This window comes from Crinia signifera, chromosome 4, assembly GCF_055691185.1.
Source record: "Crinia signifera chromosome 4, ASM5569118v1, whole genome shotgun sequence".
Taxonomy (NCBI): domain Eukaryota; kingdom Metazoa; phylum Chordata; class Amphibia; order Anura; family Myobatrachidae; genus Crinia; species Crinia signifera.
The window spans coordinates 125,991,278-126,017,434 of record NC_139220.1 but is presented as its reverse complement, the minus strand read 5'-3'; the positions used below and the strand labels follow the sequence as shown (position 1 = coordinate 126,017,434).

At 42.7% G+C, this 26,157-nt stretch overlaps 1 protein-coding gene and 1 long non-coding RNA gene across 2 annotated transcripts in view; one reads left to right on the top strand and one right to left on the bottom strand.

The window, feature by feature from the left end:
• Positions 1-1,794, bottom strand: part of LOC146072164 (uncharacterized) — a 35,143-nt gene extending 33,349 nt beyond the window's left edge. Inside the window, exon 1 of the mRNA XM_083179498.1 lies at positions 1,673-1,794. Coding sequence (XP_083035624.1) covers positions 1,673-1,794 — 122 coding nt within the window. The remainder of the gene's footprint in view (positions 1-1,672) is intronic.
• LOC146072419 (uncharacterized) overlaps positions 1-26,157 on the top strand; it is a 419,935-nt gene that overhangs the window by 180,168 nt on the left and 213,610 nt on the right. The window lies entirely within an intron of this gene.

Sequence of the window (26,157 nt, the reverse complement as noted above, 5' to 3'; positions counted from 1 at the left end):
GCTAATTCATTCCTTCTATCATGCATGAAAAATGAAGTACCTGTTGGTTCACTTGCATTGCATTCTGAGGAATTACAGGATGTACCATTTTGGGACACTTGAAGTACTTGTTTGTTTCAAGTGTATAATTCTCTGAATTGTTCTCTAAAGGTATGCGCTCTTGAAACATTTAATCTTTGTTGATAACTTTGTAGCACAAGACTCCAAAGCCACTACTAGGAAATCTAACTCTGTCGAAAGGAATTGCAACATCACCATTGCAACCTCCACGTCATTAACATCCTATTGATGTTAATTCATATGCACACACTCAGCTTCTTGCCAAATAAAATACTGTAAGCCTCCTTTTTTTAAATTTTGACTTCAACCTTCAATATGTATTTTTTCTACTTTCACTGTATTTCCATGGCAAATTTCCATGCGGCAAAGTTTTCTATAGCCAATAATTTAATGAAGCTCATACTAGCCCCTGCACCTTATGCTCTTACATGAACACAGGACTATACTGTAGCCACTTGGATTTTTTTCTTTCATGTTGCTACAACTGTTTTTCTTGGTATCAATTATCTTCAAACACTGATGCTTAGGCCCATAGTCTATTGGCAGACAATTAGGTGGAAATTTACTAAGATCGAATGGGTACAAATAGTCATATTCGTATCCATTCGATGTGAAATATGACAAATTTATGAACGTACGAATGAGTGCAATTTGTATTTAATTCATTTTTTTTAAAATTTCTTATAAATACGAATGGATACATTCGATAGAATACGGCCATTAAAGCCTATTCTTTTCAATGGTTTTGACAAATTTACTATTGATCCGTATTTCTTCTGCATTCGTATTTTCCAAATTTTATGGTCATATTTTTTACAAATCCATTTCTAAAAAAACCACAAAGTAGACCAGGTTCAGCCTGGCGAGTTTGGCAGAACCATGCACAGATCAGTGAGATCTGTGAATGGTTCTGTCACCAAAAAATGTCTAAAAATTTAAATAAAAAAAAAATGACATGGGGTCCCGCCTCCAGAGCATAACCAGCGCCGGGCTCATTGAGCTGGTCCTGGTTTCAAAAATATAAGAAGACAAAATGTGTAGGGGTCCCTAATGTTTAAGAAACCAGCACCAGGCTTTTGGACCAGTCCTGGTTCCAAGAATACAGGGGACAAAGAAACTGGGGGTTCCCCATATTTTGGAACCAGCACCGGGCTCTAACAGCCAGCACTGTTGTGCCACACCTTTGGGACATTTTTTATTCAAGGCCTCCCGGCCGTACCATGAGCACCGATGGGGTCCATGGTGGAGTCAGAACCCCCCATTAAAGAGGGGTGCCCTGCCCAGGGCTGAAGCCCGGGGCAGTCTCTGGCATCCCAAGGCAGTGGACGCCGGGCGGATATATGTAAAATTAGAATAATAAACATTGCTTTTTATAGTTGAACTACAAGTTCCAACAGGCCTCCCCCACATGCTGGGCCTTGGAGAACCACAAGTCCCAGCATGGGGGGCATTAATGGGCCCCCTTAGAATTCTAGGTAACCTGTAAAAAGAATGTTAAAATAAAGACACACACACCCAGAATAGTACAAATTTAATACATTAATTATTTTTACACCAATATACTGTAAATTACCCTTCTTCGCTCCAGCGGTGATCCTCTACCGCAGCTCACCCCACATTGACTACGTTCACCACCCAGTTCCACAGTTCCATTTTGCGCCTTGCGCTCACCTTGGCAGCATGACGGCCAAAGAGCTCCCATTGGTGGGACATTAACTTGGTCACCAATGACATGTTTTCTGGGAAGTAAAACTTCACATTCCTCCCAGACCTAGTTTGCCCAGATGCACGCTGAGATGCATGGCTAAGATACACACCGCCCTCCTCCACACTGTGACGTGGCTCCTCACCCTGCATCTCACCCTGTGTTGGTCATTTTTTTGATGTTTGAAAAAGCTACATTGCAGAGTTATGCTGACCATACATCTACAGATCGATTGTCAGATTGGGCTGGTTGGAACAAAAACCTGGTAGTATCCGAATGGCAGTTTGGCAGTTTTCCAGAATTTCAAAACAAATGGTCAACTGACATTTGCTCTAATCTATTACCAGGTTTTTGTTCCAACCAGCCCAATCTGACAATCGATCTGTAGATGTATGGCTGGCTTTACTGTTATGAGTTGCCAGACGTCCCTCTCTCTCTCTCTCTCTCTCTCTCTCTCTCTCTCTGTCTCTCTCTCGCCAAGCCATGCTGTTGTTCACTCTCCATGCACTTTGGCAGCTATTCCTCGGCACATCAAACCGGCTGTACACAGCGATGTGCTAGGTAACCAGGATGCCGGGCTGCTTCTGCATTCCTGGTTGCCTAACTATTTTTGAATTATGTAATTAATTACCTGCCTCCTCTAGGTCTCATATTGGTTGGTGCAGCTGACTAATAATTTGACATCCAGCTAGAACAACCCTGCTGGTTATAGTTTGTGTTGAACACACTAATTCCTGTTTGTGAGGCTACGCTATATTTCCACGTTGATACTCTGTCCGTCAGTCTGCCATCCTGCCCCGATGATATGACTCTGCAAGCCAGCTTACTGTTTCACCTGTCCTGTCAGTGCTGCTCCGAAAGTCGGCTATCCTGTATTGCCTGTCCTGCCAGTGCTGCTTCACAAGCCATCTATTCTGTACCACCTGTCCTGCTGGTGCTTCTCCACAATCTGGCTGTTCTGTACAACCCAACCAACCAATCAATCAACCAACCAACCGGTGTTCCTCCGCAGTCCAGCAAATCTGTGTTACCTGCCCTGCAGGTGCTGCTCTGAATCTATCCGATCTAGCTGTCCTGTACATCCCAACCAGCATGTGCTGCTCTGGAAGCCTTCTATCCTTTACCACCTGTCCTGCTGGTGCTGCTCCACAATCTAGCTGTCCTGTAAAACCCAATAGCCTGTGCTGCTCTGCAGTCCGGCACATATTTTCTACCCTTCTTTCGGTTCTGTACCACAATGCAGCAGTCCTGTACAACCTGACCAGCTGGCGCTGCTCCACAATCCAGCACATGCGTGCTTCCTGTCCTGCAGGTGCTTCTGTGCAATCCGGCTATCCTATACTACCTGACCTGCTGGTGCTGCTATGTAATCTGATCATCCAGCAATACCTGTCCTGCTGATGCCACCTCTACAGCCATTGCTGCTCCATATCAGCATATTAAACACCATAACCGCCTCAAGAATATCTTGTTGATTTGATGAGCCACTATACAATATCTTAAGAGCATAAGACCTGGCAGCCGCTTAAGGGTCAGTGAACATGTAAGGTTATAAGGGAATAAAAGGGTCTGTTATAGGCTTGAAAACCTCTCTAGCATTCCTATAGTGGTCTCATCACAGCATACAGGAATTTCCGCAACAGTTACCTTTGTCAACATGTAAAGCTACACTTAACTAATTGGTTGGGCCTGAGATAAGTGGATGGAGACCCTTCAATCACCCTGTGATCACCTTGATTGATTGGCGAGAACAGCGTGCATCACATATTCTACCTTATTCACTATATAGAACCAAATTGTAGAATAAGTAGCAATATATTGTTGCTGCTCATTATTCTTATTGTCAACAGTTGAAATTAGATTGCCTTATATCGTATATTTAGTAGATATTCAAATTTTGGGCCTTATTCACAGTTGATTGCTGCTTATCGAATGACTGTACATGTGTACCCTATGCATTTCATAAATGCAAACCCAAATAGAGACAGAAATTGCATTTGGATTGTAAACACAATGGCCCTTATTCTGATCGGTGCGTACTTTCCCGAATTATTTTGGTGCGGTCCGCACGCCACGCTGTGCGGTGGCGTACGGCTAATGTCCGTAGAAACGCCCACGGGTCCTCCGCATTCGGACGGACTCACTCTTTAAGAACAGGGCGTGTGTACGGACGACATACAAACCATGCGTGTGCGATGGAAACGTACAGATTCTTGCACGGTCTTCCCGCACAAGCACGGTCTTACCGCGTCAGAACGTACGGGAAGCTGTCCGTACGCCCCGATGCGGAGTATTTACGCTCAATCCCACACTTTTTTACTGAGTACACACAGCAATCACATGACCCACTTAGGCAATTAGGCAACCTCCTGAAAAAGAGATTGTTCTCAATTTCAATCAATTAAATGCTCATCTATACTGACCCACATTCCTACTACATTCATGACACACATTAACCCTTACAGCATGTGACCCTAACATACATCTATATACACTATGTACATTTTGCTTATTTTAAAGATTTTAAACAAGTTACACATATACTTTAGCATGTTAGAAAAAAACACTGACAACTTTGAACTTTAAATAACTATTTATTAGAAAACAACTGTCCACAAAAACATAATTAATTATCGCCATCAATGATGCGGTCCATTTCCGCCAACATCTGGCGCATCAGGCCTCGCAGTCTAAGGAGGGCCCCACGGCGACCCTCCTCTGCTTGGGCAGGCTCATCTGTGGAGGAAATTCAAATTGAAAAATGACTAATGATATTCATGCATACATTTAACATAGTCAAACCTACATTTTAAACATGCACCGTGACAGGTGTGTGTGTATATATATATATATATATATATATATATATATATATATATATATACACACATATATAACTATATATATGAGACATACACCTATACATACATGCATACATACTACATGGAAAGCCTGATTTTGGCCCTCTACCCTTTACTCTGTCGAACACCTCACAGTCATACTGCTCCTTCTCAATCCAAACCCACCCATGACTAAGCTGTGAGAAGCATGTCACGCGCTGCACCAATCACAATTCGGCAAACAAAGTTCAGTGTCTGTTATATGATGGAGCCTGGCAGGGGAGTTACACAACTCTCAGGAATGCTCAGTACATTTGTGCAATCAAGCATGGCTTGCCTGCTGATGGTCTGCTCCAGAAATCATTGTCAGAATGCCAGTTAGGGGAAGCTGCAGCACTAACCCACTCCCATGCTCAAAAGCATTACTAAGACCAAATCAACACACAATTATGGTGCAAAACATACATGCAGACCGCAGGGGGTGGTTAGCTAGAGGAGGGCCCAGGGGCACTGACCACTTGTTAGTCCAGTCTAAGCCACGCCTGTCCATACTCCATTTATGCCATACTGAATCTAGTTTAGAAAGATCATTCACCAGTAAACTCTACTCACCTATATGAGGCTACAGATTGTATGCTTGCAGCAGGGACATGAAACACTTACATTAGCAAGTCATTCCTTTCTTCCAGGATACAGATTAACTACACAGGTTCAGTGGCACTTAAAATCGATATGAAAGACATTCTCACAACCTGTGTCATTAATATGTGTCCTGGATGAAAGGGATGGTTTGCCCACCCTATCTAACCCCAAAGTGTGTCTGTTGCTATCCCGTTTGTTTTGTCACTTTATAGTATTGTAAAAATCAATTGAATCACCAGTGCTACATAGCAAATAGTAAATGCCAAACGGATAAATTAATCCTTATGTATACATACCAATTCCGGCCGCCTGGACGACCTCACAGGCCTCCACCTCCTCCTCAGGGGCCTCCAATGCTCCCACCTCGTCCTCGCCTTGGATGACCTCCTCCTCGGGTGGCAGCGCCTCCACAGCCCACCCCTCCTCATCCTCCACTTCTTGGGCCCCCTCCTCCGGCCTCCCTTCCTGAGGAAGCTCCTCCAGGGCCATCTCTGCCTCCTCCTCCTCCACTTCCTGGGCCCCCTCCTCCGGGCTCCCTTCCTGCGGAAGCTCCTCCTGGGCCACCTCTGCCTCCTCCCGGGCCTGTCTTGCTCGATCACGTGCTGTGTATGGGAAAAATAAAAAAGTGGCAATTAGTGGTAATTACTATTAAGCCTTATCAAGCTATAAATGCAAAGGTTATAAGTACAGATAATTGTACAGGCAAACAGCTCCTTAGTGGCCTTTACAAAACACAGCCTGTAACATGGCAGGTATGCTGTGACATTTGGGCCACTGTAAGCATCACAAGCATTAATCCTCCCCAATAACATATTTTATGACCATTACAGGGTGTCAAACAGGAAGTAGCACTCATATATTGTATGCCATGTTTAACTCATGATCAGGCTGGTGACCTTAGTGGATTAAATAATGTCAGGTAAGCAATCATGTCCAAATCCCCATTTACTGTCGAAATACTCACATCTAGCAATGCTGGCCCTTATTTGTTGCAGCTTGTCTGGCTCCCTGCGCCTCAGGTCGGACCACCGCCGCTCCAGCTGAGCGATGGTCCGCCGCACCTGGGTGCGTGCGAATATACGGCGGCGGGCCACCGCATAGGCATTGCGTTTTTGCCTATTGGTAATAAATGGGCCCGCCCGCCCCAGCCTGGTCTCCATAACGGAGACCAGTGTTCTCAGCTCCGCTGGTGAGAATGGGGCTGCTCTCCCATAGGCCGCCATCTTAGCAATGGCACAAATCCAACAATCATGTGCTGTCATTGGTTGATCAGAGTGATATTTGGTATTAACTTTATTGTTCATTTTTACACTAACAGCGTGTATGCGCCCGAACAGACGGCTAACCCATTGCATCGCACACTCATCCTAAACAGACAGTGTAAAATAAGATGGAAACACATTATATATAATCTATAACATTCACCAAACATGGGTATAAGCAACAGGTGAAATAGTCTGCATCACTAGACACTTACACCTAACTCCACAAGGTACTAAACAGCTATTTTATAATGAAAGGTATGCAGCAGAAACATAGCAAATAGTGGCAGACCTTTTCCAAAAATTAGGCCATGCTGCCATGTGTACACTTACCTTCTACTGGCCCACACTACAGAGGTGGAATGAAAAGTAGCTAGCATCCAGCCTGAATTTGGAGTGCTTTTACATGTGATTTGGATGCTAGCACTGATTACTTGTGGCTAAGTGGTGGACTGGATTTACATATGGAATTGGTAGTGTCAGTTGTACTACATACCAAACAAGTGCACAGCACAGATGTACATTCAAATATACATTTCATGTGTGACCTCAGTTTTATTTTGTCATTGGTGTTGGAATCTGCATTTAGCTACTAAATCAGACTTACTCAGTTTGCCAGGTTTTTGAGAAATATTTTTCCACACCAAGGGGCGTCCCGTATGCGCCGCACGGTTGACGCTGGCGTACGGAACGCGGCCGTACGGAACGCAGGTTGCAGCTGATTAACGCCAATTACAGAAATAGTATTTAAAGTGGTCCTAGAAAAGCAAACATTTGTTGCAAACATGGCTGGCTCAGAGTCAGAGGAAGAACAGGTGGTGCAGAATCTCTTGTCCCGCATGGAGGCCAACACCACCTATGTCCCCCTCAACCCAGAGCAGCCAGATGGGCCATCAACATCAGGCCAATCAGCAGCTGGCCCATCCTCAGCATCAGCAGAATCATTGGGAACACAGCAGGTGGCTTCCCAACAGAGTAGCCAGCCCAGCGCTTCAAGTACAGCAACCGGTGGCCGTGGCCATGGCCGTGGCAGTGCCAGTGGCAGTGGCGGTGCCAGTGGCCGTGCCCGTGGCCGCAGGCGGGCAACAGAGGAACCAACCACAAGAAACATGGCATATGAACCGCAGGAGCTTGACATCCTAGTGACCCGGGCACGTGATTTGATAGAGTGCCCAGCGGTACAGTTGACACACACAAGGAGATGGAAGATCTGGGAGGAGATAACGGCGGAGATTAATGCAGTGGCTCCACAAGTTCGTGAGGCGGAGCACGTTAAGAAGAGGCAAGTACATGTGTGTTACATTTGAGCAGTACAAGTCCAGTAATGTTTACATTAAATATTAGATGGAGTTGGTCAATGGGTGGTCACGTTGCTTGGAGGCACAGACATGTTTGCCATGACATTGAATTGATAGTTATTGGAGGGTGACTGTTGTTGTATCTTCTAAGGGTTGGTTTTAAAAATGAATATAATGTAAGTTTGGTGTCAGTAGGCACATGTTGTATTATGTTTCAGATTGCAATGGGTGCTACAGCAAACATGAGAAGTTACATGTATTAATATGTACACTTTGATTGCAGGTGGCACGACTTCAAAGGAAACCTCAAGAAGAAATTGACCCAGTGGTGGGAACACAGCCACACCTCTGGGGCTGGCCCCATGCCTGGCAAGCTGAAGCTCACCCCCCTGGAAGAGATGGCACAGTGCTGCATTGCAGTGGAGGAGGTCCGGGGGGTGAGCACCATAGACAGAGAGTCCCCAGCGGAAGTGATGGCTTCTACGCTTGAAGGTAATTAATTGCCAGGCCATAAGTAGATGTTTTGAATTTGGCATGGAATGTGTGGTAATTGGTATTTTCTCGTTCAACAGCATCCCCACCGCTTGGTCAAGATTCTCTTGAGGAGGTTGTGGAGTCTGTGCCACCTGGCCCCAGTAGCAGGCCCGTGCAGCAGCAGCCGGAAATGTCCGCGGCTGAATTGTCCACGTGGGGCCGTGTGCTAGAAAGTATTGTGCAGCAGGGAGACTCGGCATCAGAGCGGGTGCGTAGGGCCGAGGAGGTGCTGCAGGGTTTGACCACCAGCCACCAGAGTATTGCTGCAAGCCTGCAGGCTATGAGTGCCAGCCAGCAAGCTATGAGTGCCAGCCAGCAAGCTATTGCTGCTAGCCTGCAGGTGCTGGCTGGTCAAGCCCTGCGGCAAAATGAACTCCTCCTCCGCCATAATGAACTTATGGTGGAGCTAGTTACCACCAATAGGGTCCTAATGTCACCCGCTTCTGGTGCATTACCACCATCATCACTCCCTGCTGCCAGAGGGGGAAGAACATCCACCCCCTCCCCAGCATGTGCTCCACGTGACCCACCATCTGACTGTGGCCGTGGGCGAGGCCGAAGAGCTGTTGCGCGTGGCAAGGAGCCTGCCAGGGGCAAACGTGCCCGCAAATGAACTTGTGTCCCCATTAATCTCCACCGTTATGTCTTCCCAAATCTTCCATTGAGCTGTGTGTGTCAGCATCCTGTGTCAAAATCCGTGCCGAGGGTCACCACATTTGCCCGCGGTTCAAATGTCATGTTTGGTTCCCCTGTTGCCCTGTTTCGACTAGGATTACTGTGTGCTGTACTTGAAGTGTTGGTGCTGTACTTTTGTTGTGAAGCCACCTGATGTGTTCCTAATGATTTTGCTGTGGCTTTTTATTATATATTATTTACTTTTAGTCCTGTTATGGTACCATTTGTTTTGTGATGTTTTTGACATTTTTGGCAAAGTTTCTTTAATAAATGTTATTTTGGCCCCACAAATGTCTGTATTAATTGATACACGCAGAAGTGACATGTGTATTAGTATTATTAATATTAAGTTGTGTTGATTATTTGCTGTGTAAAAGTGTGTGACAAGTGCAGCATGTAATGTTCCCTTTAAGCTGCAATGCTTCCAATTGTAGCAGTGAGAAGCGTGTAATTAACAAGTAATGAGTAAAGTAGGTGATTGTATTGTGTTCAGCTGACATTGGTTGAGGTGCGTCCGTCCTGATTAGGCGTTCCGATTGCCTAGCGCATGACCGAGTGGTGTCCGCAAAGCAATACTAGCCTTTTGGACACCGCACATTTCTACCCTTTTTGTTCGCGTGCATTCGGCGTGCTGTCCGAATGCACGCCTACCAAAATAAGTGTACTCCCCCGTGTCCGCCCATGTTTCCGCCCAGTTTAGCCCACTTTGAAACTAGGCCCTTGTGTCATTCCGCATGACGCCCATAACACACCCATATTGGCCGAATGATTGCGGTGCACATTTCTGTACGGTATTAGTGAGAACAAGTACGGAGACCATACGTGGCACATGCGCATAGCGTTCCCCACGCATGCGCAGACGGCTAAAAAACGCGATCCGAAAGAATTCGGGAAAGTACGCACAGAATAAGGGCCAATGTGTCTGGAAATTGACTGAAAGGTAGCTGTAATCTCTTCTTCCCTGTCTATCTGCTGACAACTGTCACAGCCACCCCTGACTTGGGAAAATCCCCAGATAGGATGGGCCCTATTAATAATAATAATAATAATAGTTTCTTACATATAAGACATTATATTCAATTTCACTTTACATTTAGAAACAACAGTTATAGAACAAACTGGGTAATAACAGACAATCACAGAGGTAGGAAGGCCCTGCTTGTAATCTTAAAATCTTGAAGGAAATAGACATTCATACACAAGGATAGGTGTTATCTATTGCAAATTGGTCCACCCAGATTGCAAAGGGCTGTATGATAAAATTACACAGTAATATCAGCCATGGGTCAGGAGGATGTTAAGTGAATAAACCGTCATGCTCCTGAGTGTCAGTTTTCTGTGGGGAGCTGCATACCTCCCAACCTTTGCTTATTGAAAATTTGGACCTGCTGGAAAGGGGGCACAACTACACACCAGGTGGGTGTGGTCTCAGACAGAAGTGCGTGGCCTAGCACAGCAACCACCATTTCCATCACTTTGAGGGCATGTCCAGTGGACAGCCCCCCTCTCCAGCTCCCTCCCTTCACTCCATCTCTCTGGATCCCTGATCTTTGGAATCCCCCATGCTTCCTTATCCCTGACTCTCCCCCAACTGCCCCGCCTGTGGGACACTGCAAGCCGTGGGACTGACAAAGCAACAGTCTCCAATCCGCTGCAATCAGGACAGTTGGGAGGTATGGATCTTGTCTAATATGAACAGTTAAATTAAGCAATATTACTCACTGTCATGACAGAACAAATTGTTTACACACACATTAATCTGCTTCACAGTAATCCAGTCACTTTTGGCTGCTAATTTTCCACTAAAGATGGCCGATTGTAAAGGGTTGCCACGTTGCAAGACACCGCCTGAGCTTAGCACTGCTGGTGCTCAGCGCTGCCTGGTAAAAAAATGCGCATTTGATCCTGAAATCCTAGGATTAGAGGCTTCAATCTGAGCATTGAAATCCCAGCAAATTTTACCCTGGATCCCGCTGATCCCTATTCTGGGATTGGCATCCCTGCCAACATCTCTTTATCACAGCTTTGCACTCCTTTATAAAAGTTCTGCACTTCTTTGTAATAACTTTATTACAGCTCTGCATATCTCACTTATTATTACAGCTCTGCATATCTTACTTATTACAGCTCTGCAACTCTTTATCATAGCTTTGCATCTTTATTAACTCTAGTCTACATCTCTTTATCATCATTTTGTATCTCTTCATCATAGTGCTGCTTCTCTTTATTATAGCTCTACCCTTCTCACAGTTCTGCAACACTTTATCACTGAGCCTGTCACTCAGCCTCTGTATAACTTTTATCAGACTTTGGGGCTCCTCTGCTACCTCAGCCCTCTCCCACTTACAGCTTTACCTCCTCTATTCCTCTATTATGAGGCTTCTGATTTAATATTTGGTTTCAAATCTGATAATCCATGCATCTACAGTGACCCTCCCATTACTGGCTGCTGTGGACTTTTGTATGTTGGGAATAAGGACTATCGTACTCTTTAGTCATAATGCAGAGCTTTCATTACTTTATTATTACTATCCATAACTGTGCTGGTGAACCTGTTTCATAGACAGTTTTTCCACTACATTGGCTGGCTGTTTATCACTCTCCATTTTATAACTTTTGAAGCTTAGAGAATCTGGCCCGTAGTCTCTTTGACCGTGTTTTGTAAGTAACTTACCTCTAACATCATTATTGGGGAGACTCACCCTTTGTTTTCACTGACAGGAGCCCCCACAGCTTTGTACAGTATCTCACTCAAATGTCCAAAACCCATTGCAACAGGATCATCATTGAATTATTACACTGACAACGACTGATTGCAGCCACCACCTAGCCCAGGACTTTATTGGTGGCTGCGATGAATACAGGCCTATCCGGACTGCTACTGAGGTCACACACCCTCCCCTAACAGGCTTTGGCACGCCTTTTCCCTGACACTTCCAGTATTGTTTATGGGGTGCCCAGCATTTTTCTTGCCATTTCCAAAAAACTGTCGTTTTCCACCCCCACGCGCCCACTCCCTGCCAATCACATTGCAAACAGCCAGCAATCAAAAATAATTACAGGAATTAATCACTGCACAGCCTCGCATCTGTGCACTGTGTATCGCTAATCGCCACTGTGCTGATTGGCCGGTGATAAAAACCAGACACTTTATCATTTCAGCGAGCTTAATAAATCTACCCCTGTATCACTTTGCTACTTTCATAGTGTTGCATTATATTGGTTGCACTATTCTATGTACTTTATTGTTTCTGTACTGTATTACATTTATTTTATCTGTTAAGCGCCTTGAGTTCTATTGGCGAAAGAGCACTATATAAATACAATTATTATTATTACTGCACTAGAGACCACATACAGTAAATTAAAGCACAGAAGAGTTAAGCTGGCCATACATCAGAAAGATCGATCTTAAGATCGATTGCGCTCATGATTGTGTACAATTTCCCTTGAAATCCCCGGCAGTCCTTGGTGGTTTTTGGACACACAAGCTACTCACAATCCATCATACAATCCATCTGCTGTATGATTGTGTACACAAGATGTGCACACAATCTGCATACAATCCATCATACAATCAGTCATACAACCCATCTGCTGATTGATTGTATGATTGTGTACGCAAGATGTGCACACAATCTGCATACAATCCATCTTACAATCAATTGAGATTGTATGATTGGGTACAATGTCTTTCTGATGTATGGCCACCTTTAGTAGTTGCACAATATCAATCAGCTGAAGTAATAGCTCTTTAAGTACAGCAGCTGATGAATTCTTAATCTCCGCCTGCCAGGGAAGGAGGTCATCTTATGACACAACTAATTATATAGGATTTATACATTTGTTGTGCATATTCATATGGAGTAAATAAATATATTACATTAGTTATCATGTTCTAATTTGAAATGATAAAAATGCAAGTAGTAGAATCTGTTTTATTATGTTAAGTTTGTTTCAAAATGAATTGTTTATTATTTAGATAATTGTGAATACTACAGTAGTTTGTATAATCTTTTATTCTTTAACTTTACCTTTTAGAACAAATGCATCTGATAGGCCAATTTTTCTTCAATACCTGGTAGGTGGATGAACATTTGGACATTACTAATGCAAGACTTTCTGTAGTGGTATAATATGTGTGGCACTTTAAAAGCTTTTCTGTACAATATATTGTGAAAGTGTACTATGTATAAAATTTCTTATTTTATATAGGAGGTAATATGCCTGCCACATGTTATTTTTTTCCTATCCTGTAACTGAATTATTTCCTATCCTGTAACTGAATTGTACTGTAGAATGCAACTCAAATGAACTCTCTGTTTAACCCCTTCCTGACAGAGCTAGTTTTTGCGTTCCTGACAGAGCCATTTTTTTCAAATCTGACATGTCTCACTTAAGTGGGGATAACTTTTTTTTGCTTTTACTTATCCCAGTGATTTTGAGATTGTTTTCTCGTGACACATTGTACTTCAAGTTAGTGGTGAATTTTCGTCGATACAGTCTGTGTTTTTTTGTGAAAAATACCAAAATGTCGGAAAAAAATGGAAAATTTTGCGATTTGCAAAATGTTAAATTTTCTGCTTGTGAGACAAATAATCTTACCACTCAAAATAGTGAATAACTAACATAGACCATATGTCTACTTTATGTTGACATCATTATTTCAACTTCCTTTTAATTTTTTGGGACACTAGGAGGCTTACAATATGAATAGCAAATTCTCAAATTTTCAAGAAAATTTCAAACACTGATTTTTTTAGGGACCAGTTCAGTTCTGATGTGACTTTGAGGGACTTGTATGTGAGACACCCCCATAAATGATGCCATTTCAAAAACTGCACCCCTCACAGTATTCAAAACAGCATTTTGGAAGTTTGTTAACCCTTTAGGTGTTTCACAGGAATTAAAACAAAGTGTAGGTGAAATTTCAAAATTTCTTTTTTTTTGCAGAGTTTCAATTTTAATACATTTTTCTAACGAATACAGTAGATTTTACTAGAGAAATGTGACTAAAAATTGATTCCCCCAATTCTTTTGTTTTCATAAATATCCTATATGTGGCCCTAGTGTGCACGGTGACCAAACCACAGGCTTCATAATAGAAGGAGCACCTACTTGATTTTGGAGCCTCCTTTTTATGAGATTATTTTTTAGGCACCATGTAGGTTTCTAGGCACCATAAGATGCTAAAAGTTAGGAACCCCCCCACAAGTGACCCCATTTTGCAAACTACACCCCTCAGGGAATTCATCTAGGGGTATAGTGTACATTTCAAACCCCCAGGGGTTTCACCAATTTTGATACAACTGGGCTGTGAAAATGAAAAAAATTAATTTTTCATTTTCACAGCTCAGTTGTATCAAAATTGGTTAAACCCCTGGGGGTTTGAAATGTACACTATACCCCCTGATGAATTCCCTGAAGGGTGTAGTTTGCAAAATGGGGTCACTTGTGGGGGGGTTCCACTGTATAGGTGCTTCAGGGGTCATTCAACCAGAATCTGTGCTGCAAAATCCAAAAATCACTCCTTCCCTTCTGAGTCCTGCCATGCACCCAACTGGTATTTTTTGGTCACATGTGAGGCATTGCCGTACTCGGGAGAAATTGGGGCACAGATTTTGGGGTGCTTTTTCTCCTTCATTCCTTGTGAAAATGAAAAATTTTGAGCCAGATCTGCATTTTTGTGTAAAAAATGTAATTTTTCATTTGCACAGCCCAGTTGTATCAAAATTGGTGAAACCCCTGGGGGTTTGAAATGTACACTATACCCCTAGATAAATTCCCTGAGGGGTGTAGTTTGCAAAATGGGGTCACTTGTGGGGGGGTTCCACTGTATTGGTGCTTCGGGGGTCTTGCTAATGCGACATAGCACCCACCATTCATTCCACCAGAATCTGTGCTGCAAAATCCAAATATCGCTCCTTCCCTGCTGAGTCCTGCCATGCACCCAAATGGTATTTTTTGGTCACATGTGAGGCATTGCCGTACTCGGGAGAAATTGGGGCACAGATTTTGGGGTGCTTTGTCTCCTTCATTCCTTGTGAAAATGAAAAATTTTGAGCCAGAACTGCATTTTTGTGTAAAAAAATGTAATTTTTCATTTTCACAGCCCAGTTGTACCACAATTGGTGAAACCCCTGGGGGTTTTAAATGTACGCTATACCCCTAGATGAATTCCCTGAGGGGTGTAGTTTGCAAAATGGGGTCACTTGTGGGGGGGTTCCACTGTATTGGTGCTTCGGGGGTCTTGCTAAAGCGACATAGCACCCACCAAAATTCCACCAGAATCTGAGCTGCAAAATCCAAATATCACTCCTTCCCTTCTGAGTCCTGCCATTTTTTGGTCACACATGAAGCATTGCCGTACTCGGGAGAAATTGGGGCACAGATTTTGGGGTGCTTTTTCTCCTTCGTACCTTATGAAAATGAAAAATTTGGAGCCAGAACTGCATTTTTGTGTAAAAAAATGTAATTTTTCATTTTCACTGCCCAGTTGTATCAAAGTTGGTGAAACCCCTGGGGGTTTGAAATGTACACTATACCCCCTGATGAATTCCCTGAAGGGTGTAGTTTGCAAAATGGGGTCCCTTGTGGGGGGGTTCCACTGTATAGGTGCTTCAGGGGTCATTCAACCAGAATCTGTGCTGCAAAATCCAAAAATCACTCCTTCCCTTCTGAAATGAAAAATTTTGAGCCAGATCTGCATTTTTGTGTAAAAAAATTTAATTTTTTACACAAAAATGCAGTTCTGGCTCAAAATTTTTAATTTTCACAAGGAATGAAGGAGACAAAGCACCCCAAAATCTGTGCCCCAATTTCTCCCGGGTACGGCAATGCCTCACATGTGACCAAAAAATACCAGTTGGGTGCATGGCAGGACTCAGAAGGGAAGGAGTGATTTTTGGTGGTGGAATGAATGGCGGGTGCTATGTCGCATTAGCAAGACCCCCGAAGCACCAATACAGTGGAACCCCCCCACAAGTGACCCCATTTTGGTCACCAGCTTTGGGAGGGGGGCTGGCGCTGCGGCTGGCGGGGGGGTGGGAGGGGTGCTGGCGCTGCGGCAGCCGGGTGGGTGGGAGGGAGGGGGGCTGCCGGGTGGGAGGGGGGGGGGGGCTGGCGATCGTTGGTGATCGGTGCGGTATACGCACACACACACACACACACACACACACACACACACATATATATATATATATATATATATATATATATATATGTGTGTATATATATATATATACATATATATACACACACATATATATATATATATATATATGTGTGTGTATATATATATATATATATATACACATTTGCACATTATTTTTTATTTTATTTTATTTTTAACTTTTCCAGCAGCAGCATGATGCTGCTGCTGCTGCTGCTGCGGGGGGGAGGGGGGAGGAGGGGAGCGCAGCGTGCGCTCCGGACGTAGCGGTGGAGCCGGGGGAGCTGCTGCTGCTGCCGGGTGAGTGCCCGGCGGGTGGGAGGGGGGTGCTGCCGCTCGGTGGTGATCGGTGCTGCACCGATCACCACCGTTTTCTGTGTTACCGAGCGGCTTAGCCGCCGGTAACACAGGAAACGCTGTGATTGACTGTTCAGATTTGAACAGCCAATCACAGCGATCGCCGACCGGGGGGGGCACCCCTGCCCCCCCTGGGCGGCGAGGGGTTGATGTCTGCTGTCAGGGACAGCAGACATCTCTTAACTGTCACCGCGTCTATAGACGCAGTGACAGTTAGAAACCATGACGTACATTTATGCCATGTGTCGGGAAGTACTTCCCGACCATGACGTAAATGTACGTCAAATGTCGGGAAGGGGTTAAAAAGTTATGTGAACTGTTATAGCCTCACATAGTAAACCTAGGGACCGATTCAGGATCACTCCTAGCAATTAGAATTTTGCCCCAGCCCGATGGTTGAGGTCTGCGTATTTCTGCGCTTGTGCAAACCCTGACAGCGAATGGCTTTGGCAAGTTACACACTCGCTGGGCCAATTGCTGCGGGATGGAGGGTCGGGGTGGACACGGGCCGGACCAGGGATCACACTGACTTTTTTCACTTCTCAATGATATTGAAAATAAATGACAAGTATTAGATGGTAGTCTATAAGCATATTGAGCAACTCAAACTGAAGTCTAATAGCAGAGAGTCACCCATTGCCATTAATAATAAAGTATTATGTACCATTCTGGTGTGCCGTATTGAACTTTTACACACTGTGTGAGGTCAATGAAACATGAAATACAAACTACCTTATATACAATAAGCTAGATCAAAGATGCATTCTTAATCTACTTATTATATAATAGGATTAGGTCTTTTAATAGTCTCTGATTCTTATGATCTTATGACAAATTAAGCTTGTGTCCTGGTTAAATATAATTAAGGCAAATTGGCACAGGCTTTTAAAATTTAACAGATATTAATAAATATATAAAGAAAATGAGCAATATGGCACATGTTCTGTGTGGTAATTATTATGAAGCCTAGACAGCTCTCAATATATATTGAGTTTAGAAACCAAAAGGAAAACAACAATGACTAAAAACATCCAAAATACCACATTTCAGGAATAAACAATATATAGCCAAATTTGTTTACATATTGTTTAAAAGAAAAAAAACTTATAAGATTGTAAAGGTATATTAAGGACACTATCTTAATAAGAAATTGGTATTTTGTAACTGACTATGGGACATGTACAAATTTATGTATGTTTTAATAATAATTTGTATAAGTTACAATATTATAATGATTTATTACTTTATATTTTGCTTCAAGTTGGAATTTTAGCTGTTTGTATATTTACATTGCGCATATTGTGGTGAAACAGGGTTAATTCACCAGAGAGTTATATATTTATCTGGTCACAAGTGCCCTGTTAAAGGGTTAAGGAGCCGTCCAGCCTCAGAGAGAGTGCTTTGCAGCAAGGTAACAGAACCTGGTTCACTGCAAACCCAGGAATGGGTCTCTGAGGTGTGTTTGGGGGATAGATGGGTCAGCTCCCATATATATATATATATATATATATATATATATATATATATATATATATCGAGACGGGAGATGAGGCACTCTAAGCTTAATGATGAAGCTTAGAGTGCCTCATCTCCCGTCTCGATATCTATCTATTTGTGACGGCACCAGCTGAAGCTGACCTGGTCGTTTGGAGTGCCTGACCTCCCGTGCTCTATATATATATATATATATATACGGCTCCAGTCCAGGTTTACAGACATGCACAGCCAACTGTTTAGTTTGGTGCTCATGGCGCTGACGCCGGATAGGGGCCAGTAAGTAGACATAAGTGTTGTAGCACCAGGGACTTGGACTGCCATTGCCTGGAGGCATTTAGGCACTGTGCGCAAGGAGTGCTGCGTGGACATATATCTTGCTTTGTTGTTTATAGGAAACTTTGGTACTTGTTTCCTAGCACGGCGCCTGCGATTTTGATTGTATCCATCGGGTCCTAAAAAATCGTGCCGATCGCATCGCATTGCAACCAAATCGCATGCGATGTGATCAATGCGATTTTTACATCGGAACCAATGTAAAATGGTCCCCGAGACCCAATTTTACATTGGGCCCAATGTTAAATGCCCCCCAGACCCCAATTTTCATTGTATACCCACCCTAATGGGTGAAATGCCCCCCCTTCGTTAACGCCACCCCACGATGAACGCCAACCCGAAGCGTGGCAAGCGCAGCGAGCCCGCGAGGGGCTGCGGTACTCGTCCTCCGACCTTTTCCTACCCCCACTATCCACGTCAGCGTGGAGTTGATTTTATATAGTGTGCGGAGCGCAGCGAGCCCTGCAAGGAGCCGCGCATTACTTCACAGGTATTACGCGTCCCCTTGTGGGGCTCGCTGCGCTCGCCACGCTTCGGGCTCGTGGCTCGCTGCGCTTGCCACACTATATAAAGTCAACTCCACGCCGACGTGGATAGTGGGGGTATGAAAAGGTCGGAGGACGCGTACCGCCGCCCCTCGCGGGCTCGTTTGGCTCGCCACGCTTCGGGTTGCCATTCATCGTGGGGTGGTCTTAACAATGGGGGGGCATATAACATGTAAAATACCCATAAGCGTGGGTATACAATGAAAAATCGGGTCCATTGGCCCATTTAACATTGTTCCCTATGTAAAATTGCGTCCATCTTAACTTAAGGCATGCGATGGATGCGATTTTTTAATTGTCGGGGAAAAGGCTAAAAATAGCCCTGAAATCGCGTCGGTCGCGCCGTGCTAGGAAACAAGTACCGAAACTTTGTTTGCTGAGAATCAAGCTCAATCTACATTACTAAGTATTATGTGCTAAAAACTATAACGTGTTATTGTTACTCAATGTAAAGAATATTCCCAATATAGCAATACACAACAGATATGTAGGTATTTGTACTTCTTACAGTTGTTTTTGCACTTATTGATAAATACATGATCTGTACTATACCGCCGCTTTAATGTAGACTTTCTGCAAACTGCTTTTCTAACCCATATGACTGCCCCCCAAACCAACCTGTAACCAAAAAGTGGACCAACAATGATAAATATTATTTTACCCTTGTATCATACTTTAAGTCAGGGGTGGGGAACCTTTTGGGGTCCAAGGGCCGTTTGAATTGAGACATAATGCCTCGGGCACCATTTAAAAAAACTAACAAACTTACAAATCGCTCTGCGGCAGCCGTCCCGCGCTTCTGCGGCTGCCGCAGTTTAGGAGTCGCCGGTCTGTCTGGTCTAACGGCTGTGCAGGGAGTCTGATACAGGAGAAATCTCGCGAGAGGTCAGTAGCTCTCGCGAGATTTCCCCCTTACTTGACTCGCTGCACGGGCGGGTGGGCAGGCCACAAAGACCGGCTCCGGGGGCCGTATACGGCCCGCGGGCCGGAGGTTCCCCACCGCTGCTTTAAGTGCTGATGATAAAATTCAATAACATTATATAAAATACACTACATGTCTGTTCAAGAAATTAATATATTGTCATAGCATAAATTCTACTTTAATCTGTGTTCAAAATATATCACAGTTATAATTAATATTTATCCTGTAATTCACAGTAAGTAAAGATAGTTTAAGACAATGTATGTGTGATACCAATACACTTCTGCTTCACTGTACATTTTAATTTGAAATATTTCTTTATGCATGGCTACTTTAAATCCATCAGTTTCAGAAGGATACTAATACCTGGATGAATGAATATTTAGACAAAAAAATAAATGTATTCTCAGGATTCATGTCTCATTTGATTTCTGGGTATTGTGTTGAATATTTAAACTAACTGCAATATTGTGTTAAACAGTCGGTAGGGTGACTCCTACATTTGGAATAACTATCAGACAGAATAATTACTTTCCCATATGAAAACATGTCTGCAGACTTCTACGTTTATTACCAAGCTACATTTTTGTTCTCTTTATGCACACAAAAAAATGTGATGCCTTTATAAGGTGTGTGGTACAAGTAAGCTGGTGACATGTGACCTCATTAATGCAATAAAAACAGTATTTTCAAATAATTTCTGTTTTAAAGTTATGTGAAAATTTAAATAATTAACATCTTAACTACGCTATAGGCAGTAATCCTTTTTTAATGCATTTTGCTATTTTGTTTACATTACTCTATCCATATACCCTTACCTCCCAACAGCTGTGTCTCGCTAACCGGGACTTTTGCACACTTGAAAAGGGGGCATGGCCTATGGAAAGGGGGCATGGCCTCATGGGATGTTGTGCCACGCCCCATTTTTCAGTGGGACACTGGCGGCCCCGGGTGGGATGGAGAAATGTCCCCAAAAACCAGGACGTTCCCACGGAAAGCAGGACAGTTGGGAGGTATGATATACTTGGTGTGACATCACTTTAGCTTATTCGTTACCAGGCTTATTTTTCTGGTTGTTACCGGACTATTTTTCTATGTTTTGTGCAATCTATTAAATTTTTAATTTCTTCAAATACTTATGCAAAGAAACCCAAGTTGTTACTCACAACACAATTAGTTCTCCTGAATATAGGGAAACTAAAGATGTGAATATTATGTATGGTATGCTATAGATAATATACACTTTTATTTTAAGTGTGTTAGTTTAAAAATATATATATTTTATTTAGTTCACCGAGTTAGCCAGGCGACAATCTTAAAAACTGCCAGAAATTACTGATTTAGGGGAAATGCACTAATATCCGCCACTCCACTTCGCCGCACATTTCCGGCTACTGCATAGATAATAATCGCATATGCGCTAAGACATGCAATTATAATCGCAAATGACAACTCTTTTGTTAATAGCTGCCCTTTGCGAAGCAGCTGGTGATGGTGTCGCAAGTACTTCACTGGCTCCTCCTCCCTGCACCTGTAAAGGGAAGTACGGTGCTAGGGAGCAGGAGGTCACTGGTCCGGGCAGCAAAGCAAGAGGCAGTGCGGGGTAGTGTGGGGCGGTGTGGGATCGATGTGGGGTGGTGTGGGGTGGCGGGGTCGCGAAAACAAGCCTATAAGCTTTTATGGGGTATCATCGGCTTTTGCTGGTGATAACCCCGCAGAGGTAACCCGGTGTGCGGGTTTTAGTGCATACGAAAACGCAGTAAAAAAAAAAGATAACTGGGTGTTTTTACCACATTTTCATGTTATAACATCTCACCCTTAGAGGTATATTTGCTAAAGAGTACATAGAAGTATATAAAGGTGGATATGTTGCCTATAGCAACCAATCAGTAAAATATTATTTTCTAGAAGGTGCTACATAAATGATAAGTAGAATCTATTTGGTTGTTATGGGCAACATCCCCACTTTACACTTTCGTAAATATACCTTTAAGCTGGGCACACATTAGTCGATTATCATTAACAATAATGAGATAGTTACTGATATTTTTGTGCAGATGGGCTAATGTGTATGCACTATATTATTAACAATGCACACTGTCATCTGCATATACAGTAAAATCCTGGCTACTGTATATCGCTAACAACAGTTTGCTCCCAGTTGCGGCCGATGAACGATATCCTTAATGATATATTGCATACACACTGAACAATATCATTAATGATATATTGCATACACACTGAACGATATCATTAATGATATATTGCATACACACTGAACGATATCATTAATGATATATTGCATACACACTGAACGATATCATTAATGATATATTGCATACACACTGAACGATATCATTAATGATATATTGCGTACACACTGAACGATATCATTAATGATATCGTTCAGTGTGTATGCAATATATCATTTGTCCAAAAGTTCCAGGCAAGTCATAGGAAAATTAATGGTACTTGTGTAGTTTCACGGCGCCAGCATGGCGCCGTGCTACTTACGGGTTCTACGCTCTCGGCACAAACTATGTAAAATAAAGTAACTTAACTCCATGCCAACATGGATAGTTCATACCTCCACTATCCATGTTGGCATGGAGTTGATTTTAAATAGCGTGGCGAGCGTAGCGAGCCACCGAGCCCGCAGCGTGGGCGAGCGAAGAGAGCCCTGCAAGGGGACTCAGACGCACGGTGCCATGCTGGCGCCATGAAACTACACAAGTACCAAATGAATTAACAATATATTGTAATGGTTACCCAGCTTTAGTGTGAATCTGTATTTATCAAATCCTGTCTTCGCAAAACAGGTCATGTTTTCAGGATTTCTGTCTGTGGAAACTAGTGTATGGGGATAATGATATAGTGGATTCATTTTAATGGGATTAGTGTTATGTGTTGAATTGTGTGGGTAGCTTTATGAAATGTGGAACTGGTGTGGGCAGGTTAATATTATGTGAGGACTGGAGTGTGTAAAGATAATGATATGTGTGGGCTGAAATGCTTTGGGGAGGTAATGTTATATGAAGACTGGCGTGTGCAAGTAATGGCATGTGGTTTACAGAAGGTTAATGTTATGTGGGCATTGGTGTTTGTGGTTAGTGCTAAGTGGAGAATGTTGTGAGGTGCTAATGTTATAAGAGACTGGAGTGAAGAGGTGAATGATATAGTATGGTAAAACTGACAGTTTGTTATGGTAGTTTGTTATTGACACTTGGGGTGAAATGTAATAGGATGAGAGAATCAAAAAGTGAGAGATTTGGTAAGAAATCTCCAGGGTTTTTTTAAAGCGGCAATCATTTACACTGCAAAATCAAACTGCTTTTGAAGTGATAAATGATTGCTGTATTAAAAAAATCTGGAGATTTCTTACCAAATCTCTCACTTTCTGAATCTCTCAGCCTACTACATTTCACCCTTGATCTCGCTGAATAGTCATTTAAGTTAAATGAGTATCATATTGATAAAATGTATTAACTATCTGTGTGAAACAAGCTCAGTGATATATTTCAGCAGGAACTAGCAGGAGCCTCTTATTAAATTTGGCATAATAAGGAACATCTTTCCTGAATCTGTCCTGGGCCAAAATGTACTTTCCATATAATATGTTTTATTTCAAAGCTCTTTTGAGTGCATTCTAAATGTATATATATATATATATAAAAAGATGTAGCTGCCGTCATTACTGCCGCCAGCCGCCATCTGCCGGAAGGGAGGAGCTTGTGCGACACGTTCCGATGGAGCTCCCTGCTGCCATCCACCGCCCCCCTGTCACTGTTCGCCCTCTCAAGAAGAAAGAATTCAAATGTTATAGTCCTCACTGTTTCTAAATGGTTTGTGAAACATTCAAAGGAAAACCCATGACCAAAAAGAGTGTCTTGCCAATGCCAAAGGGATTATGTAAAAATTAAATCATTAGATATGGTCAATGAAGAATCAGCTTGCACAAACAGGATCAAAGTAGTTCAAAATCAAATAACAAGTATATAGATGTCAGAAGACACATGGAGCACAGGATCAAAAACTAAAATAATGTCACCTGGAGAGGGGCTAAATAGTTTTGGCTACATTAGACTGGGTGACAGGGTGACAAAACAGTCACATGTTCAAATGTTATGCAGAAATGGAGCAGCCAAATAAGGACCAATGATAATAGGTAGATACTGTAGATCTCTGAACATATGTGACAGATAACTTAAGGTGCCCATACCCGGTACAATAATTGGATGCGTTTTGGACTAGATTGCATCGCATGCGATTTGCATGCGATTTGTGTGCAATTTGCGTGCAATGCGATCTGAACCTCGTTCAAAAAGTATGTGCAGCACATACATTTTGTGCTGTGCGATAGGATGTGCATGGGAGCGCGCATCACATTGCACCCAAATAACTCACCATGTATGGGCACCTTTAGGCCAGAGGTTCCGAAACTCAGTCCTTAATGACCCTGAACAGTGCATGTTTTCTAGGTCAACTGACAGGTGTACTCATTACTCACAAGAGTTTATAACCATAAACATATTACTTCAATCTGTTATCTAAGAAGCACCTTATCAAAGAAAGGATGGAAAGGTTTCTGTGGGATAGCCCTACACTTATGGACCATGATGATACTTTTGAAACTTGGGTAGTTAAATAATGGCAGAAGGAAGGTCTTAGCAGAAGTACTCTTCCAAAGGCTGACAGAGTTTTAGAAGCCGCAGATTCCCCATTCTTAATGCAAGTCCTTAGTGTATGGGAGGCCACTGAGAGGTGCTGTGCAAGTGGTTTTTGAATAATGTAAAGTGACAGAGTGAATCGTGATTACGTACAGTATGAACTTTGCTATAAAGGTACCAGTTTCCAAAACGAGTGGGATTGTGTATTGTGTAATATGCAGTCAGGCTGAGAGCTTCACACTTGTGAATGGTTAAGTAGGCCCCACATTTACAGTGGATTCCTACGGTCTGTCAGGGGTACCCATTATGTTATGATGGTTCTGTCATCAGTGGCAGAAGTACATGTCGACCAACTTATCTATGAATATTTGCCCCTTTAGGCTTGTCCCTCGTGAGTGTCTTGTGAAGCAGGTATAGAATGCTGCATGGATGCATTAATTTTGAACAACACACAATCAGAATGGCCAGACATCATTCTCTACCTACCTTTCAGTCTGCAGACAGACAGTGAATGACTGTGAGCATGCCAGTTGGTGGACGGCTTCAGCTATCCACCCATTCAAGGCAACAGTCATTTACATATGGAAGCATGTGGAGGACATAACAGGACCATAGGATAGGTGAATTGTGTTTTTTTTTTGTGACTGGGTGTGTAAGTTACTGGTTTTGCCAAGGGCCTACAGTGCTGTTCTCACAGACCTCTCAGCAGGTACAGTGCAATACATGCCAACTGCAGAATCAGCCTTTCTCATCCAAATGGAGTAACATAAAATAGCTAAAAACAGGCCAATAGTATGATCTGCAGAGCACAGGTTTATTTAGCCAAATACAGGCAAAAAAAATAAAAGGCATACATCAAATATAAAACAGCTTATCTGGTATTGAACCAAGAATTGGTTTAAATGTGGATTCCAAGTAGAAAAATGCAATCTACATTTGATCAAATTCTTGTTTCACAATCAGATAAACTGTTTTATATTTAATGTATGCCTTTTATGTTTTTTTCTTTTTTGGCTAAACAAAACTATTTTGCACCTAACACTATTGGCCTGCTTTGCTCTGTTTTATATCACTGAATGGATGAGACAGATTGAAGTAGAAATTGGCAGATACCTAGTTAAGATTCAGATATAGATACTAAGATATACAGATAAGCATAATTTTGAACTATCTTTGGTATGCGTTGAATTTGTTTTTCATTTATATGTTACTGGGTGGTCCGTGTGAAAATTATGCATGTGAATAAAATACAATTAATTTTATAGTGAGGTTGGTGGTTTGTAGTAAGGTGAAAGAAGAACCGGTTCATTTTTAGCCATTTTGAGTAACCGAGCAAAACTGATCATCTTAGTCATGCCGAATTAACGCATCCAGGGAAAGAACTCTAGGACCAAAAGTCAATATTTAACTTTGATTTTTAAACAACAATACAATATGCAATTCTAAATTAACAATTCTTCAGAATCTTTAAAATGGTACCTCATTTATTGACTTTCGGTTCAGTATGAAGGGAGAAAGTATGATTAACTTGCACTCAACACCAAATTCATCTAGAATACTACACCCAGTTGGTACCTTGGTACTTAGGAAAGATGTACTAAGCCTTGGAGAGAGGTACTCTAAACTAATCAGCTCCTACCATTACTGTC